This window comes from Oncorhynchus tshawytscha, linkage group LG14 (assembly GCF_018296145.1).
Source record: "Oncorhynchus tshawytscha isolate Ot180627B linkage group LG14, Otsh_v2.0, whole genome shotgun sequence".
Lineage (NCBI taxonomy): Eukaryota > Metazoa > Chordata > Actinopteri > Salmoniformes > Salmonidae > Oncorhynchus > Oncorhynchus tshawytscha.
Genome location: NC_056442.1, coordinates 42,604,275 through 42,624,119, shown reverse-complemented (window position 1 = coordinate 42,624,119; position 19,845 = coordinate 42,604,275). Strand labels below are relative to the sequence as shown.

Below are 19,845 nucleotides of genomic sequence, written 5' to 3'. Positions count from 1 at the left end.
GGTGTTAAAGTTCTGCAGTAGAACCAGGAACGCACTGATCCCATTGGATAACATGCCCAACACCCCCGGCTCACCATAGAAACTGGCAGGAAAACCATCCACGGTTGCCATGGTGTCTGTCGTTTAAGTAAAACAATAGCAAAAGTAATAATATTATATGAACATGAGAGAGAGGACAGCGAAGAAAAAAGTTATAATGAGAAAATAAATGATGAAAATACAAGCTATTCAGTAGCATATTATTCCAGCATCAGTTTGGGGTGAAGTGTTGAACTATAAGGCTCTAGGCTGGGGTCCCAAATGGCACCCTATTTAGTGCACTATATAGGGAATAGAGAGCCATTTGGGACGCACCCTAGACTGGTGTGGTTGGCTGGTCTGTCTCTCAACACTCTCCTCCAACCTAGAGCTAAGACTTCCTCTTGCTCTATATTTAAACCCAATATTGGCTTATTCCTGTCCTGCCTGTTTCTTTATTCTGTGGAATGGAAATAAAGTATGAATGTGTTTCTAGTATTAATGTGTTTGGACAATGAACAACCAGAGGATATATTTGCAGAGTTGATGATGTCACTGGCCCAGTCATGGAGGATAAATGTTAGGTTGACTGGGACAGATGAGTTGAAACAGGTCATCACTAGAGAAACAGGTGGCATTGGAACTTACTGTCTAGAACGGGCTCTGGTTAAGATTTACCTCAGTACTTCATGTTATTTATTACTGAACATAAAAATACCATCGCCTTCTATATGTAAAACAGTAACCTACCCAGCAGTGCCTCTCTACTTCCTGTCCTGCTTAGTGCCAGATAAATGCTGATTCTCATATCTGGTGCCTAGAGAGATAGGAGGTTGGTGCCTAGAGAGATAGGAGGCTGGTGCCTAGAGATATAGGAGGCTGGTGCCTAGTGAGATAGGAGGCTGGTGCCTAGAGAGATAGGCTGCTGCCTAGCCAATCTTATTTTCTTCCTCGCTCTTTCCCTCTTTCTCCATCACTATCTTACCATCACAACACTACTAGCCTCCTATAACTGTTCAGACAACTTCTCCACAGTATCATAAGCTGCTCTTTACATTCTTTATGTTTTCATGACAAATATTTACATAAGATATCAGTTATTTCTAATCATGCCATGAATGTTTGAATATAATATTCTGCTGTCCTGGAACTAGCCTACACAGTGCATTAACACAGAGAGGAGAGGAGATGGATACAGCACGCAGTTAAAAGAGAAGGAGTATTTACCTTCTGATGATGAGGACAATGATGATGATGCTCAGACAAAGAAAGAGAACGCGAGATGATCGGACAGAGAGAGAAGACGTTGCTTGACATATGTTTTTGAGGAATGTCCTGAGAGTGGGAGGAGTTCCAGATTCACCCCCCTCACCCCTCCAGAGGTGACATCAGACCTTACCTGGGTTGTTCCATGAAATTAGTACCTTTTGCTTCCATTTGATATTTTAAAGGTCCAATGCAGCTGTTTTTATCTGAATATCAAATAATTTCTGGGTAACAATTACATACCTTACTGTGATTGTTTTCAATTAAAATTTTGGATTATTTTTTGGGGCTTCTTAGCAAAGAACCATTTCTGAAGCAAAAACGTTGCTGGGACTATATGGGTGTGGTCTGAGTTGGAAGGGGAAAAATGGCAATGTGTTATTGGCAGAGAGGTTTGGAACTCTCTTTCTTATTTGTCTATTAACTAATTTATCGATTGGTGATGTCAACAGGCAGGCCAAAACTATATCCCATTAAAACTCCATCTCAACAAAACAGGTTTTAAAAAGCTCTTACACTAAAAGGGCATTATCATCATTTTCACAATTTCACAGTATTATTCCAACCTCAGTGTGGAACACCTTCTTAATATTGAGTTGCACCCCCTTTTGCCCTTAGAGCAGTCTCAATTTGTCAGGGCATGGGCTCTACAAGGTGTCGTAAGCGTCCCACAGTTATGCTGGCCCATGTTGACTAAAATGCTTTTCACTTGAGTCATGTTGGCTGGATGTCCTTTGGGTGGTGGACCATTCTTGATACACACAGGGAAACTGCTGAGTGTGTAAAACCCAGCAGCATTACAGTACAGGTGACATCAATAAGGGATCATAGCTTTCACCTGGTCAGTCTATGTCATGGAAAGAATCATGTACACACAGGGAATATAAAACACAGGTAAATCATGTTTTTGATTGCAATGAGCCTTTACGTAGAAAATGTACACCAATATTGCATTTTAAAAGCCTTTCATATTTAATGACATGCCCTTTAATATAGACAACATGGAAAATTCTATAAATCTGATACTTTTTATATGAATAGACTTCAGAGAGTCCCTCTCTGCGCAGGAAGCGTTTAACCCACTTGACACCAACATTTCTCAAAATGTTCACTATCATTGTAAAAACTTTTTGTTGCTTTGACAACGTAATTTCTGAAGATTAGTGAAATACGTTATTATTATTTTTTTATAAACCTGGCCCTCTTTTTAAGATCAACCCTGTTACCTGAACTGAACTCTTGTTTTAATATGGTGAAACTATTCCTTTTAAATATTTACTTCAAAAGAAACATTGAACATCTATTAGTCAAATCATAGTGTAAAAGCAGGTGGGCTGGTTCTACTCCTTTTGGCCATTTTGTGGTGGAATACTGGGTGGGTCGAGTATAACATGTCAACCCTGTTACCCATAGATAGACAGGCTAGACATGTTTTAACAATTTAAATTATTTTTGGTGAAATTTGCATTCATTTGCCCCTCCCTGTTGCACACAACAAGCTTCCAGGGGAATTATGGCCGATTTAAGGTGAAATCGTCAACCCTGTTATAGTCAAACTGTTCCTTTAATTGGCACTTAATAGGCAGTTACTATAGACATGTTTTATTTAACCTCTTGAGAGGTTATTTTAGGTTGAACATGTGCTTTTTATGACAGAATGTTCAAATTAGGTGAAATCAAAAGCTTTTTTTCACCAAGTTTACACATCTCAAAAGACACCGAATTGGTGGAAAGTCCGCAACTAAGAAGCCAATGACATCCTGTCCATCTCTGTCCTGTATCAGGGATCTTTGTCTCTCTGGAGTATAACATCACACCTTACCTAAGAAGAAAATACATTCCTCCTGATGATGATGGGGATGATGAGGGAAAATCCCAGCATGTGATGGGAGTAGAGGTTAATGTTTTGGAATTTCCTCCCCCTCCCTGCCTCTCACTGCTTCATGATTCATGATATATTGATATATGTGGGTCTCTCTCTATTCAACTGACAGTCAGTGTGTGAGGTTAGAAGCCCAGAGAGAATAAAGCTGTCTGTCTGTCTGTCTGTCTATCTATCTGTCTGTACGACTAATTGATGTGTCAAATAAGCTTATTGACCTCTCAGGACTTGAATATTACTGCAAGTCACAAAATAATTTAACAAGTAGATCTACATAAAATGTTTACGTAGTCATAACACTATCACTCGTAATTCATACGTCACAATGATTAACTGGTACGTATCTCCACACACACACATATACTGTACATATACTGTACACACGTAAATATTGGTCTGATCTGTTCTATTCATACAGGCTGTCTTGTTGAGGTCTACAGTATGCTGTACATAGACCTACATTGACACAGGCTGTCTGTGTTGGCTGTCTACCTCTCCTCTGGTTCTTCGTCTCAGTTCAGACGTGAGTAAACTGAGCTAAGAACACACTGAGGAGGTTTAAACATTCCTGTCTCCTCCTGTCCTCGTCTCCCTTCTTCTCCCCTCTCCTCGTCCTCTTCAACACTCCCCCCCCCCCCCTCTCATTCCCTCCAGTGACAGACCATCCAGGCTCAGAGGACAGTGTGACAGACAGTTTTGGACAGTTCATCCAGGGTGTCCAATCCTACCAAATTCTCCATCCTGCTCCACCACAGCAAGAGGATGGTTCTGGACTCCATCGGAGTGGGACTACTGTGCAGCACCACACACATCTTCCAGTTGGCCCTACAACACTGTCAGGTGATATAACTTTATTGTCCATTGGTTACAACGTATACTTGTATTCTGCCTTTCCAACACCCCTAGATATACACACGCACACCCATTGAGAGGCACAGGGTCAGCCACACAGAGCGCCCCTGGATGGAGAGCAATTGTGAGGGGTTAAGTGCCGTGCTCAAGGGCCCAACGCCAGGTGATGGTATATGGGATCAGAGACCAGCAGTTTTTCATCTGCTAGTTCAGTTCCATTCCCATTTTTGTGTCACCTGGGACTTGAACCTGCACCTTTCAGCTTCCTTTTCTCCTCGTCTCCTTCCCATCACCCTAACCCTAATTGATGTGAAAGCAGATAGCTTGTAGTGATGTCAATCTACCAAATTGGCAGAACAGTGCAGATGAAGAAGACACAAGGAAACGAGGCAAGGGCTTTTCTCCGATGGACAACTATATGAATCCAGTCGAGTGCTGTAACAGTCTGTAAGAGGCAGAGACAGCCTGCAGACAAAATACAGTAACTGGGCCCAGGGTTAAGGTTAGACAGAGACAGTTGACAGACTACATAACTGTTAGAGGCAGACACTCTGTCATCCATTAAATAGTCAGGACAGGAATGGAGGAATAGAGTGTACTCTGTAAAGATTGGTCACTCACTGTCCCCATGGTGACAGTTCCTGTGTAGATGTGTGGAAACACATTGTGATATGGACACAGTGTTGTTAGGAAGAGGAGAAAAATAGGTTGTTTTAACAGTTATGTTGTCTCTGCTCTGTCTCTCTAACGCCCCCTACTGTCGATCCTCTGTCCTGCAACATATGTACGCTCCGGATGACATCAGTTCTGTGTACGGACGCAGACGAACCAGACTCTCCCAAACCCTTGCTGCCTTTATTTAACAGAGTGGCTGTGAGTAGATGCATCTACAGTAGATCTGCATACACATAAGTGTAGATATTCAGTACCAGTCAAGAGTTTGGACACACCTCCTCATTCAAGGGTTTTCTTTATTTTTACTATTTTCTACGTTGTAGAAAAAGAATGAAGACATCAAAACTATGAAATAACACATATGGAACCATGTAGTAACCAAAAAAGTGTTAAACAAATCAAAATATATTTTATATTTGAGATTCTTCAAAGTAGCCACCCTTTGCCTTGATGACAGCTTGGAACACTGTTGGCATTCTCTCAACTAGCTTAACTTGGAATGCTTTTCCAAAATTCTTGAAGGAGTTCCCACATATGCTGAGCACTGTTGCTCTTTTCTTTTCTTGAATGAGTAGGTGTGTCCAAACCTTTGACTGGTACTGTATGTGGACACTATGGGGCTCCTATTACCACAGACAGACAAAGATACATATAGAGAAATACAGAGAAAGAGAGAAAGAGAGAAAGAGACAGATAGACAGACAGACAGACAGACAGACAGACAGACAGACAGACAGACAGACAAACAGACAGAGATGGAGAGACAGACAGATAGAGAGACAGACAGACAGACAGACAGACAGACAGACAGAGATGGAGAGACAGACAGATAGAGAGACAGACAGACACAGACAGGCAGACAGAGTGACAGAGACAGACAGAGAAACAGACAGACAGGTCATAAAGCCAGAAAAAAACATTTAGCAACAGACATATAATTGTCAGTATTTGTCACTATTTACTGTCTTGTGGTAAACCAACTGTGTACACTTACTGTCTTCATTTGTTTTGTAAAAAACATAACATTTGAATCTTTAAAGCAATGAGTCTGCTAATAACTGTTGTCTTTCTGATGTCTGTCTCCATTGTATGTCTGTTGTCCAAGATGACTACTGTGTGCCTGTTGTGTGTCGGCTGTCCTGTCCAGCCATTCACCTTTCAGGGGCGGTCCTTCCTGCTCTACTGGCGGTCAGCGACATACTGGCCAATAATAGAAAGACTAGTGGGCGAGACTTTCTGTTGTCCTTCAACATTGGAATAGAGTTCCACGGACGACTGATGAGGTTCTCCAACGAGGCTCACAACATCTCCAAGAGGTGAGGACTGGACCATTGCTCTGGTGCTCTCTATGGGGCTGTGTTATAAGTATTATAAATGCTTACAGGTCTGTTTGTGTGGTATTCTACCAGCCTGTCTTTGGGATAGGAGAGGCTCAGTGGCAAGTCTAATTAGTTGACTTTAAACAGTGGATTCCCTCAGAAGTTGGAAGTTTACGTACACTTAGGTTGGAGTCATTAAAACTTGTTTTTCAACAACTCTACAAATTAATTGTTAACAAACTATAGTTTGGGCAAGTCGGTTAGGACATCTACTTTGTGCATGACACAAGTAATTTTTCCAACAATTGTTTACAGACAGATTATTTCACATATAATTCACTGTATCACAATTCCAGTGATTCAGAAGTCTACATACACTAAGTTGACTGTGCGTTTAAACAGCATGGAAAATTACAGAAAATGATGTCATGGCTTTAGAAGCTTCAATTGGAGGTGTACCTGTGGATGTATTTCAAGGCCTACCTTCAAACTCAGTGCCTATTTGCTTGACATCATGGGGAAATCAAAAGAAATCAGCAAAAACCTCAGAAAAAAAATAGTAGACCTCCACAAGTCTGGTTCATCCTTGGGAGCAATTTCCAAACACCTGAAGGTACCATGTTCATCTGTACAAACAGTAGTATGCAAGTATAAACACCATGGGACCACGCAGCCGTCATACCGCTCAGGAAGGAGACTCGTTCTGTCTCCTAGAAATGACCGTACTGTGGTGCGAAAAGTGCAAATCAATCCCAGAACAACAGCAAAGGCCCTTGTGAAGATGCTGGAGGAAACAGATACAAAAGTATCTATATCCACAGCAAAACAAGTCCTATTTCGACCTAACCTGAAAGGCCACTCAGCAAGGAAGAAGCCACCACTCCAAAACCGTCATAAAAAAGCCAGACTACGGTTTGCAACTGTACATGGGGGACAAAGATCATACTTTTTGGAGAAATGTCCTCTGGTCTGATGTAACAAAAATGGAACTGTTTGGCCATAAACACCATAGTTATGTTTGGAGGAAAAAGGGGGATGCTTGCAAGCCGAAGAACACCATCCCAACCGTGAAGCAAGGGGGTGGCATCAACATGTTGTGGGGGTGCTTTGCTGCAGGAGGGACTGATGCACTTCACAAAATAGATGGCATCATGAGGTAGGAAAATTATGTGGATATATTAAAGCAACATCTCAAGACATCAGTAAGGAAGTTAAAGCTTGGTCACAAATGGGTCTTCCAAATGGACAATGACACCAAGCACGCTTCCAAAGTTGTGGCAAAATGCCTCAAGGACAACAATGTCAAGGTATTGGAGTGGCCATCACAGAGCCCTGACCTCAATCCTATAGAAAATAACTGCCTCAGTTACACCAATTCTGTCAAGAGGAATGGACCAAAACTCACCCAACTTATTGTGGGAAGCTTGAGGAAGGCTACCCGAGACGTTTGATCCAAGTTAAACAATTTAAAGGCAATGTTACCAAATACTAATTGAGTGTATGTAAACTTCTGACCCTCTGGGAATGTGATGGAAGAAATAAAAGCTGAAATAATTCATTCTCTCTACCATTATTCTGACATTTCACATTCTTAAAATAAAGTGGTGATCCTAACTGACCTAAAACAGGGAATTTTTACTAGGATTAAATGTCAGGAATTGTGAAACTGAGTTTAAATGTAGTTGGCTAAGGTGTACGTAAACTTCCGACTTCAACTGTAGAGTATGTAGAGTAGAGAGCTTTAGTTGTTGTTCGACCAAACATTAGAACGGGCAAGATGAGTAATCTAAGCAACTTTGACCGTGGTATGATTGTTGGTGCCACACATGGTGGTTCCAGCATCTCAGAAACAGCTGCCCTCTTGCGATTTTTATGCACTACAGTCTCTAGAGTTTACAGAGAATGGTGCGATAAGCAAAACACATTCAGTGAGTGGCAGTTCTGTGGGCAAAAACACTTTGTTAATGAGAGAGGTCAGAGGAGAAAGTCCAGACTCATTCAAGCGAACAGAAAGGCCACAAATGCTCAAATAACAGTAATTTAAAACAGTGGTGTGCAGAAGGGCATCTCTTAACGTACAACACCCTGAATAATTCAGGGTGTTGTGGAGGCAAAAGGGGGCCCTACCAAGTACTAGATAGATGTACCTAATAAAGTGGCCGAAGAGTGTACAGTAATGTCAAATCTGAAAACATGGTCTGGAAATGTGGTACATGGGACCATTGAAACAGCGTCTGATAAAGAATGATGATGAAATATTACATCCATAGATAATGTAGTCCAATTGGTTCATGTTTCACGGCAATTGGTGTCAATGGATCTCGTTATCCTGAAAGTTTAATGATCTAAATATGGAATATTGTTTGTCAGTTTCTATAAAACTATGCATTAAGAGTAATGCAACAGTTACTTATCATTTTGAGCAGTTGTATCAATTGATACTTAGATCATTGTAATGAAATGAATAGACAGTCATGTAATGTCTGAATTGCATTTTGAAATGGTAATACTTTTCGGTTAAATTGTCTCTTTGAAAAGGTGATTTTAGTTCATTGAACAAAATTAGAGTATAATACACACACAGAAATACAAGCCTTAGGTCATTAATATGGTCAAATCTTGAAAACAAAACGTTTATTCTTTCAGTGAAATACGGAACCGTTCCATATTTTATCGACCACAATGTGGTCCTCCCACTACAACTCATCAGGAAAGCATCCAGTCCCGACCCCTCCTGTCTCAGCCTCCACTATTTTTGCTGCAATAGTTTTTGTTGGTGGCTAGGGTCAGTCTATTAAATCTGGAGTATTTCTCCTGTCTTATCTGGTGTCCTGTGTGAATTTAAGTATGGTCTTACTTTCTTTTCTATCTTTAAAAAATAAACATATCTTTTTATCTCCTTTTTCTTTTCTTTTTTTTGTACTTTAATTATTTTTCTTTCTTTTTTCCCGTTCCTTTTTTTATTAATTTTTTTATTCGTTTTTTATTTGAACTTTTCTTTCTTTTCTTTCTTTAAAAAAAAAATCAATTTTTTTTCCCCTTCCTTTTTTTCTGACACCATGCCTCAGGACTACCTGGCCTGATGACTCCTTGCTGTCCCCAGTCCACCTGTTTGTGCTGCTGCTCCAGTTTCAACTGTTCTGCCTGCGGATATGAAACCCTGACCTGTTCACCGGACGTGCTACTTGTCCCAGACCTGCTGTTTTCAAATCTCTAGAGACGGCAGGAGTGGTAGAGATACTCTGAATGATCGGCTATTTATTTATTTATTTTTATTTCACCTTTATTTAACTAGGTTGGCAAGTTGAACAACATATCACGGGGGCTGTTTGATGCTAATGTAGAACGACATAGGATGTAGGCTATAGGCTATGATTTTCCAACTGACATTTACTCCTGAGGTGCTGACCTGTTGCCCCCTCTACAACCACTGTGATTATTATTATTTGACCATGCTGGTCATCTATGAACATTTGAACATCTTGGCCATGTTTTGTTATAATCTCTACCCGGTACAGCCAGAAGAGGACTGGCCACCCCTCATACCTACAGAGGAACCAGGCTTTCTTCCTAGTTTCTGGCCTTTCTAGGGAGTTTTTCCTAGCCACCATGCTTCTACATGTGCATTGCTTGCTGTTTGGGGTTACTGTACAGCACTTAGTGACATCAGCTGATGTAAGAAGGGATTTATAAATACATTTGATTTATTGATTGATTGATATTAGGTTACAGATTAAATCAATTATGATGATATTCACAGGGTGGTGAAAGTGCAAGATGATGAGATTGATGCTCCTTTCCAATAAATATTGAGAGTTTTATTCTGGTGACATGATAATCGATGCTTGGTTGACCTTTGACAGATGAAAATAATCTTGCTCTTTGTCCATAATAATAATCTGAGCATGTACACTACTTGTGGGCTTTAGCCAACAGTGCACAGATAGTGCGCGCTGTTGGATGGAGCACACGTGACGGAACCAAATTTATCTTGAATTTAACGCAAAATGTATTTTAGGTGCACTACGTCATCACACACCACCTTCTCTCTGCAACAAGTCCATTTTATGGAAACATCTCTGGTGGTGTTGTTTTTATGCGGATTTTAGAATATTCATATGAAAACATGTCGCCAATTGGTTGGAAACCTAGCTACTGTCTTGCTGCTTTCCACATGACGAATGTTCTACGCAGCCAAGCGTGTATCAAGACTAGTGAAAAGAGTCTGTCAGGGCTCAGTCTGAGTATGGGCAGATTAGTTTTGCATCGCCGGTGCCATAGTTATGCCATATATGCTGATATTGTGGCGAGAGTAAATAGCTGCATGTAGCTCAGGAACTAAAAAGAACATGAAATTGCTAGACCGCCTTTTTGTGTTGTGCCTACAGTATAGTAAACTTAAAGAAAACAGAAGGAAAAATAAGGATAAAAAAATCATGTTTTTTACAATGTTGACAGTAATAGCACGTTAGTTAATGTTAATAAAGGAAACAAGAGAGTGAACGGAAGTAGATAAAGGTAGTTAGTGGGAAAGTAGTTCAAATAGGAAAGGAGTTTCGAGGGGGGTAGGTTACATGTTAATTGTGGTTATGTTGTGTTTATAAGTGAGGTGTGTTGATATGGTGTGGGATGTGAGGTTAAGTTTGTAACAGTCTGGCTTTGACATCTGGAGCATGACTGACAGGTGTTTCTGTGGCCCATTATGCTTCTTCTACGGTCTTCTTGTGATGTGTTGTGGATTGCGCTGTTTGGGTATTTCTGTCCTATTATTGTCTTTCTGTGATGGTCTTGACTCCAGATACAGCATGTGGTGAATGTATTGTGTTGATGAAGCCGGTAATCTGTATGCCAGTTGTATTGCTTTGTTCTGTATTTTTAGTAGTCTGTTCATTTGATGTGAGAAGGTTGTAATTCAGTGCATATTCAAGAATTGATCTGATTATAAAATAGTTTTGGGTGCTGCTCTATGTTTATTTCCACAAAGTGCTTTCAAATAATTCTTCTGTCCTTCCCTCTCAATGTTCCCAATATGGGTGGTCCACAGCATGTTTCTTTGAAATGTTACCCCCAGGAACATATTTTTCAATTTTTATTGTTTTGTTGTACATTTTTACATGCTGACTAAAGCGCAGGCGTGCGCGTAAGTTGATTTTGTTTACCCACACCAGAAGCAATCAGGACATGCAGGTTGAAATATAAAAACAAACTCTGAACCAATTATATTCATTTGGGGACCAGTCAAAAAGCATTAAACATTTATGGCAATTTAGCTAGCTAGCTTGCTGTTGCTAGCTAATTTGTCCTGGTATATAAACATTGGGTTGTTATTTTACCTGAAATGCATAAGGTCCTCTACTCTGACAATTAATCCACAGATGAAACGATAAGCCAAATTTGTTTTTCTTCATCTCTCCTCCTTCCTTCAGGCTTATTTTTCTTCTTTGGACTTTATTTTGTGGATTGGCAACCAACTTTACAGAATTACTACAACCGACCAGTGTGGACCTAAGTTCATCTTTCAATCACTCACATGGGTATATGCTCCTAAAAACCAATGAGTAGAAGGCACGTGGGTATATGCTCCTAAAAACCAATGAGGAGACGGCACGTGGGTATATGCTACTAAAACCAATGAGGAGATGAGAGAGGCCGGACTTTCAGCGCGTTGAACGTCACAAATAGAACCAATTTCTATTTTAGCGCCTGGCCACGCAGACGCTCGCTAGCACTGGATGCAGTGATTGAATAACATGTATGTGTACATTTATTTTGTCAAGCTCGCGCAAGTGACGCAAGTGGTGGGTCAGCATGTAATAGGGTTACGAGTTTCTTTAGTTATAGGTTTGTGTTTTTGGTAAATAGGATGCACTCTGTCTTTTTGGGGTTTATTTTAACTTGACAGTTGTTTGACCACTGTTCTATTTTTTTATATGCACTTTGTGAGTATCTTTGAGGCTAGCTGTGGCCACTTGGAGCTGGTCCAATGGCATAGGTCATCAGCAAATTGTGCTACCTGTCCAATTGAAGGTGGGGGATAGTAAATGTCTGAGATGTAGATGATGAACAGGAGTGGGCTGAGGACTGTACCTTTGGGGACTCCAGCTTCTGGGGTAAATGTGGAGAGATGGCTGTGGACACCTTAACTTTTATTTGGCGGTTATGGAGGAAGCTTGAGATTGTTTCTGATTGGATGTGGGAGTTGGAGGTTATTGTCTGTAACGTAGTCCTTTATGCCACGTTTTGTCGAATGCTTTCTCTATGTCGAAGAAAACAGCAAGATTTGTATTTTTATTTTGGACATTTCTCAGGATGTCCTCTGATAGCCATAAAATATTGTCAATCTTGGATCTGTTTCTCCGGAAACCCGCCTGGTGTACTCCAAGGAGGCCCCTATCCGGTGAGTACCCTTTCAAATACACTACATGGCAAAAAGTATGTGGACACACATTCAAATTAGTGGATTTGGCCATTTCAGCAACACCGTTGCTAACAGGTGTATAAAATTGAGCACATATGCAATCTCCATAGACAAACATTGGCAGTAGAATGGCCCAAGCTCAGTGACTTTCAACGTGGCACCGTCATAGGATGCCACCTTTCCAACAAGGCAGTTCCTCAAATTTCTTCCCTGCTAGAGTGGCCCCGGTCAAATGTAAGTGCTGTTATTGTGAAGTAGAAACGTCTAGGAGCAACAACGGCTCAGCCATGAAGTAGTAGGCCACACAAGCTCACAGAACAGCACCGCTGAGTGCTGAAGCACGTAGTGCGTGAAAATGGCCTGTCCTCGTTTGCAATACTCACTACCGAGTTACAAACTGCCTCTGGAAGCAAAGTCAGCACAAGAACTGTTGATCGGGAGTTTCATGAAATGGGTTTCCATGGCTGAGCAGCCGCACACAAGCCTAAAATGCGCAATGCCAAGCGTCGGCTGGAGTGGTGTAAAGCTCACCGCCATTGGACTCTGGAGCAGTGGAAATGCTTTCTCTGGAGTGATGAATCACGCTTCAACATATGTTAATGGATAACATAAATAGGAAACACATAAAATAATAACAGTAAGCTACACCAACATTAGTTATCATTCATACAAAGTATCGGGTCAATTTCCACAGGGGATTTGCTGTGGTGAAAGAGGAAATACTTTATGCTTGTCAAATAGATACTATAAATCATGCTTAGTCTGTTTAAAAAGGACTAAATTGTTATAATTCCAACCAGAGGGCAAACATATATTGAAAGACTTTGTTTGCAAACTGGAGTAAGGTAACACTGGCATCATCTATTACGGAGCGGTAATGAGGTGACTACAAATTCTTGCAAATGAGATCAGCCGTGTTCGGGTGAATTTAGAATGTATTGATGGTTTAAGGAGACATCAGCTGACAATCTAGTGCTAGCAAAAGTTATTTGCAGGGGTGAAACTTTCACAGGGGACATTTGGACGGGGGGGGCACAGCACACACATCTGAAAATTGCATTTTTGTCCCCCAATTTTATAATTGGAATGTCATACAAAATTAGGCCAGGTGTGCTTTAGGACCATGCAGACTCCTCCGAGTGGTCGGGTAGGCTGTTTGGAGTGTTTATCCAGTACATTTAGTTTTATAATTATGTCCCACTCACTTATAAAACCAAAGTTGCGCCCCTGGTTATTTGATTATATTCCAATTCATTCTGTAAGCTACCTGTTACCCTATCCATTGTTGCATAATGAAAGGTGTGCTCACAATCTATTGTTATTTGTCCAATGATTTAATCTTTATTAAAGATATTTTATTAAGGAGTGGGGAAGTCCCATTCCTTTCATATTTTTTTTGTTGCTTCAATTGAAGAACATTGTTGGGAAGATAGGGGTCAAAGGGCAGTGGGCCTATTGCTTACCTTGAAATACACTGAGTATAATAAACATTAGGAACACCTGTTCTTTCCATGACAAACTGACCAGGTGAAACCTATGATCCCTTATTGATGTAACTTGTGAAATCCACTTCAATTAATGTAGGTGATGAGGAGGAGACCGGTTAAAGAAGGACTTTTGTGTTGTTGAGACAATTGAGACATGGATTGTGTATGTGTGCCATTCAGAGAGTGAATGGGCAAGACAAAAAATACTGGGGTTTTCATGCTCAACAGTTTCCCATGTTGATCAAGAATGGTCCACCACCCAAAGGACATCCAGCCAACTTGACACAACTGTCGGAAGCATTAGATTCAACATGGGCCAGCATGTGGAACGCTTTCGACACCTTGGAGAGTCTATGCCCTGAGGAAGGTACTCCTAATGTTTGGTATACTCAGTGTATAATAAAACAATTGATATATAAAAAATATACATTTTCCCAAATTAAAAATACATCTACCCCACTACGAATGTCAATTTATTATAATCCACATAAGAATTCACATGAGACGGGCTGTAGCCTACATAGGCTACTTGAACTGATGCCCAGTGGACTTTCAGTCTAAGGTACAATGTAGGTACGGAATTGAATAGCCTACAAACACAGCTTCCAGCTGCCCCCTGGCGGGAAATACTAAATATTCAATATTCATTCAAATCCTCCTGCTGCAGGATTATTTTCTTCCTGTGACAAAATGGTCCAAATTAAGACCCAACATCTGTAGAGCCCCCCTCACCCCCCACATACTGCTCCGAGGCAGGCCTCTGACCTGTTTTACACATACTGCTCCGAGGCAGGCCTCTGACCTGTTTTTACACATACTGCTCCGAGGCAGGCCTCTGACCTGTTTTACACATACTGCTCCGAGGCAGGCCTCTGACCTGTTTTACACATACTGCTCCGAGGCAGGCCTCTGACCTGTTTTACACATACTGCTCCGAGGCAGGCCTCTGACCTGTTTTACACATACTGCTCCGAGGCAGGCCTCTGACCTGTTTTACACATACTGCTCCGAGGCAGGCCTCTGACCTGTTTTACACATACTGCTCCGAGGCAGGCCTCTGACCTGTTTTACACATACTGCTCCGAGGCAGGCCTCTGACCTGTTTTTACATACTGCTCCGAGGCAGGCCTCTGACCTGTTTTACACATACTGCTCCGAGGCAGGCCTCTGACCTGTTTTACACATACTGCTCCGAGGCAGGCCTCTGACCTGTTTTACACATACTGCTCCGAGGCAGGCCTCTGACCTGTTTTACACATACTGCTCCGAGGCAGGCCTCTGACCTGTTTTACACATACTGCTCCGAGGCAGGCCTCTGACCTGTTTTACACATACTGCTCCGAGGCAGGCCTCTGACCTGTTTTACACATACCTCCGAGGCAGGCCTCTGACCTGTTTTACACATACTGCTCCGAGGCAGGCCTCTGACCTATTTTACACATACTGCTCCGAGGCAGGCCTCTGACCTGTTTTACACATACTGCTCCGAGGCAGGCCTCTGACCTGTTTTACACATATCCGAGGCAGGCCTCTGACCTGTTTTACACATACTGCTCCGAGGCAGGCCTCTGACCTGTTTTACACATACTGCTCCGAGGCAGGCCTCTGGCCTGTTTTACACATACTGCTCCGAGGCAGGCCTCTGACCTGTTTTACACATACTGTAGAAGAGATGTGATAGATAAAACATTTATTATTAGAATTCAGTAGATTTTTTTATCGGTGGGTTTAGGTGTTGATGAATTAATACATTTTGTTACATACATTTTCTGTCCTTTAGCAGACGCTCTTATCCAGAGCAACTATGGATAAGTGCCTTGGTCAAGGGCACATTTATAGATGTCAGCGACCTTTGGCTACTGTGGGCTACTCTTAACCGCAAGGCTACCTGCCGCCTAATAATATATAAATAGATGACCTTTATAAAGAAAATGCATTAAAAAAATAAAGAATGTATCTTTAACATTGCACCATATTAAAGTAACATGGGGTTTGGTTTATTACATAAACACACACAGTGCATCCTGGTCAAAGAAAAGTTCAGACCAGGTTGCAGATAGACCCCCCCCCCAAAAAACCTCCAAACTGAACACACTGGGTAGACCTGAGAGAGAGACAAATAGTTATTTTCATGAACAACAACAGATACTTGTCCAGAGCGATAGAGCCAGCAATATCCTGGTAACCTATGTAACTACATTGTTCTTACATTAAACTTGATTTGGTATAGCATTTGAGCCAGGTCATAACATAGAAATAAACTAATTGAAAATGACAGGGTGTGCCTTGTTACAATTGTTGTTACCAGGTCCTAGCCTATTTATCAACCCTGGTATTACATGTGGATTCGATGGTAGTGGCACCTTGTAGTTACATGTAACACGGTCAGATGTTGGTTAGAGTTATTAACTTAACATGGGAATTCACAGGTGACTTTCAAATGTGTAACTACAAAACATTACTCACATAGTTAAACAAGAACATGTGTAATAACATCAGTAGTTACACCATGTGGAATAACTTTCAGCAAGAGGATGTGTAATAACACCAGTAGTTACACCATGTGGAATAACTTTCAGCAAGAGGATGTGTAATAACATCAGTAGTTACACCATGTGGAATAACTTTCAGCAAGAGGATGTGTAATAACACCAGTAGTTACACCATGTGGAATAACTTTCAGCAAGAGGATGTGTAATTACACATTCATTGTTCCAATTGTGTATTAAAGGGACATTTCAACTTCATTATACTCATCATCTCCAGAGGAGAGGAAGATGAGTGTTTCCAATGACATCATCAACCAATTAGTAGTGTGGAAGAGAAATGTAATTTGTTATTTTATTTGGCATGAAGAAGGTCATCCTGTTTCTCTTAGATTGCTAAATCCTAAAGAAAGTTGTCCCTTTACCTTTTTGTAGTCTGTTTTAGAACTGTGTTTCACAGAGAGTTAGAAAATCTTTCATAGGTCCTGCTATCCCAGGATGTGTGGGGGAGTGGTCATGTCCTTGGTATGATTAGTCGTTCTTTTTCCTTTACTTTCTGTGGTGATGAGCAGAAGGACCGGTCTCATTCAAAGGGCATGTGTAACACCCCACCCATCCTCGGTCTGTGAGAACAAAGAGCGAGTTGAATTGGTTTTCCCATGCATGTTCAAATAAAGCTTTGGAATATTGAGATTGGACTGCCATATGATTGGACTGCCATATGACTGGACTGCCATATGACTGGACTGCCATATGATTGGACTGCCATATGATTGGACTGCCATATGACTGGACTGCCATATGATTGGACTGCCATATGACTGACTGCCATATGACTGCCATATGATTGGACTGCCATATGACTGGACTGCCATATGACTGGACTGCCATATGATTGACTGCCATATGACTGGACTGCCTTATGATTGGACTGCCATATGACTGGACTGCCATATGACTGGACTGCCATATGACTGGACTGCCATATGATTGGACTGCCATATGATTGGACTGCCATATGATTGGACTGCCATATGATTGGTTTTTCCACAGGGAAGAGCAATACACAACAAAAAACTAAAAAGGAGTTGCAGGAAGAGCAACTCCATAGATAGCAATGTAGATCAGTTAGATTTGAAATTAACAATCATGTATTACAGCAATGATGTTAAATCTGTAAACGTATAGCAAAGTCTTAAATCCACACATTCCCCCAAAAGCCCCATCCCCTTTCCAGTGGTGGAAAAAGTACCCAGTTGTCATACTTGAGTAAAAGTAAAGATACCTTAATAGAAAATGACTCAAGTAAAAGTGAAAGTCATCCAGTAAAATACTAATTGAGTAAAAGTCTAAAAGTAAATCATAAATCATTTTAACCAAACCAGATGGCACCATTTTATTTTAATTTTTTTTTAATTTAAGGAGTCAGGGGCACACTCCAACACTCAGAAATAATTTACAAACGAAGCATGTGTGTTTAGTGAGTCCAGATCAGAGATAAGTGTGTGAATTAGACCATTTTCCTGTCCTGCTAAGCATTCAAAATGTAAAGAGCACTTTTGGGTGTCAGGGAAATGTATAGAGTAAAAAGTATATCATTTTCTTTAGGAATGTAGTGAAGTAAAAGTAAAATATAAATAGTAAAGTACAGATACCCAAAACAACTACTTAAGTAAAAATACTTTAAAGTACTACTTAAATACTTCACACCACTGCCCCTTTCCCAAAATAAGCCATGATTAAAGCTCATTGGATGAATGAATGATGCCAATCAAACCTAGATCAAAATTAATTCAATGAGAAAAGATACAAAATAAACAGGAATAAAAACATTAAAAAAAAATAGCCATCATAATGATATTGTCCATTAAAATGATATACACAACAGCATACTTCTCCTCATATGTGTGCATCTCTCTGCATGTCAGTTTGTGAAGATGTTAATGTGTGTGTGTTTTTCTTTTCAGTGGCGGTGAACAAGGCAAGAACTCACCACTGAAATGAAAACGTATTTATGCAATAACACATCCAGGTTGCAGAAATGTCAGTCAGTGTGTGTGTGTGTGTGTGTGGACGTGTTTAACTATACTTGTGGGGACAAGAAGTCCTCACAAGAATTATCAAATTTTGGGGGGGACCAACTGGGGACATTTTGTTGGTCCCCACAAGGTCAAATGCCATTTCTAGGGGGTTTAGGGTTAAGGTCAGAAATAGTGTTAGGGTTAGAATTTGGGTTAGGGTTTGGAGCTAGAGTTAGGTTTAAGTTTAAGGTTAGGGTTTGGAGCTAGGGTTAAGGTTAGGGAAAATAGGATTTAGAATGGGACTGAATCAAACTGGTTCTATGTGGTCTGGGTCTGACCTTACTCTGATCAACGTAGTGTAGTGTTACTGGACAGTGGACATATACAGTGGGGATGTGAAGTTGGCCAACCAGAAAGCTACCCTGGGTTCTATTGGGGGGGGACACCCTAAAGCAGCAGCAGATTAGATAACAGAAAACGCTTTCATATTGTCATATTTGAGCCTTTTTCACTCTTTCCCTCTCCCCCCTCTCCTTCTTCCTGTCTTCAAGGTTATAAAGAGCTATTTTTAGAGAGAACTCCATTGTCTTGGAGTGTGCAGACTGGCTCTTATTAAAACTTGTGCGTGTGTGTTTGAGACTGTATTTTCTGCTAATTTGTCTTGGGATATAAACATTGGGTTGTTATTTTACCTGAAATGCGTTATATGGAGCTTGACAGGGTTGGGGAGTAACAGATTACATGTAATCTGTTACATATAATGCATTACAAAAACAATAACTGTGCTACACATAGGATTTTCTTTTTTAAATTTCCTCTCAAAGTCAGACCAATAGCCAAGTCTGCAAAATTTGTATAAAAATGCAATTCCTTTTATAGTCAAAACACGCATATTCTATACATTTTGCTCTGATCACCTTTGTTAAGCAGTGACACCTTAACCCATCCCTCTATAGTCCAGAATTAAATATTGATCCAAGCCATGAGTTTGCAGCATTGCAGTGGTTTTGAGTTGGGGGGGGGGGTCAATGCTCCTCCTACTCCTCGCCAACACATCTGTCCCCATCCCTGTGTCACCTGTCCCCATCCCCGTCCACCTGTCCGCATCATCGTCCCCATCCCCGTCAACCTATCCCAGTCCACCTCACTTGGACTTCTCGTCAGAGTCGGAGGCTCGGTGCTCCTTGGGGAGGGACATCAACTTTCGGCGGTTCCACAGCTTGTGGAGATCTCTGGCCTTGTTCTCGTTGTTCATAATGGTGCCACTGGTGCCGCTGTCCCGGAAACTGGCCAGAGGGGGGCGCACATTCACCCCCTTCACTGCCACAGAGCCCTCGATGGCCTTCTGCAGCTACAGAGATAATACAGGAAGAATCAATCAACAAAGGCCAAGAGACTTTCCCAATCCAAAACAGACCAAT

The 19,845-nt window shown here is 41.1% G+C and overlaps 2 protein-coding genes across 2 annotated transcripts in view; both read right to left on the bottom strand.

Moving 5' to 3' along the window:
- The window catches only part of LOC112267238 (chloride channel protein 2), a 464,010-nt gene that overhangs the window by 376,389 nt on the left and 67,776 nt on the right, over nt 1-19,845 (bottom strand). The gene's annotated exons all lie outside the window — the stretch shown is intronic.
- LOC112267448 (chloride channel protein 2-like) overlaps nt 18,859-19,845 on the bottom strand; it is a 64,196-nt gene continuing 63,209 nt past the window's right edge. The window contains exon 28 of the mRNA XM_042296593.1: nt 18,859-19,775. Coding sequence (XP_042152527.1) covers nt 19,569-19,775 — 207 coding nt within the window. The 3' untranslated portion in view covers nt 18,859-19,568. The remainder of the gene's footprint in view (nt 19,776-19,845) is intronic.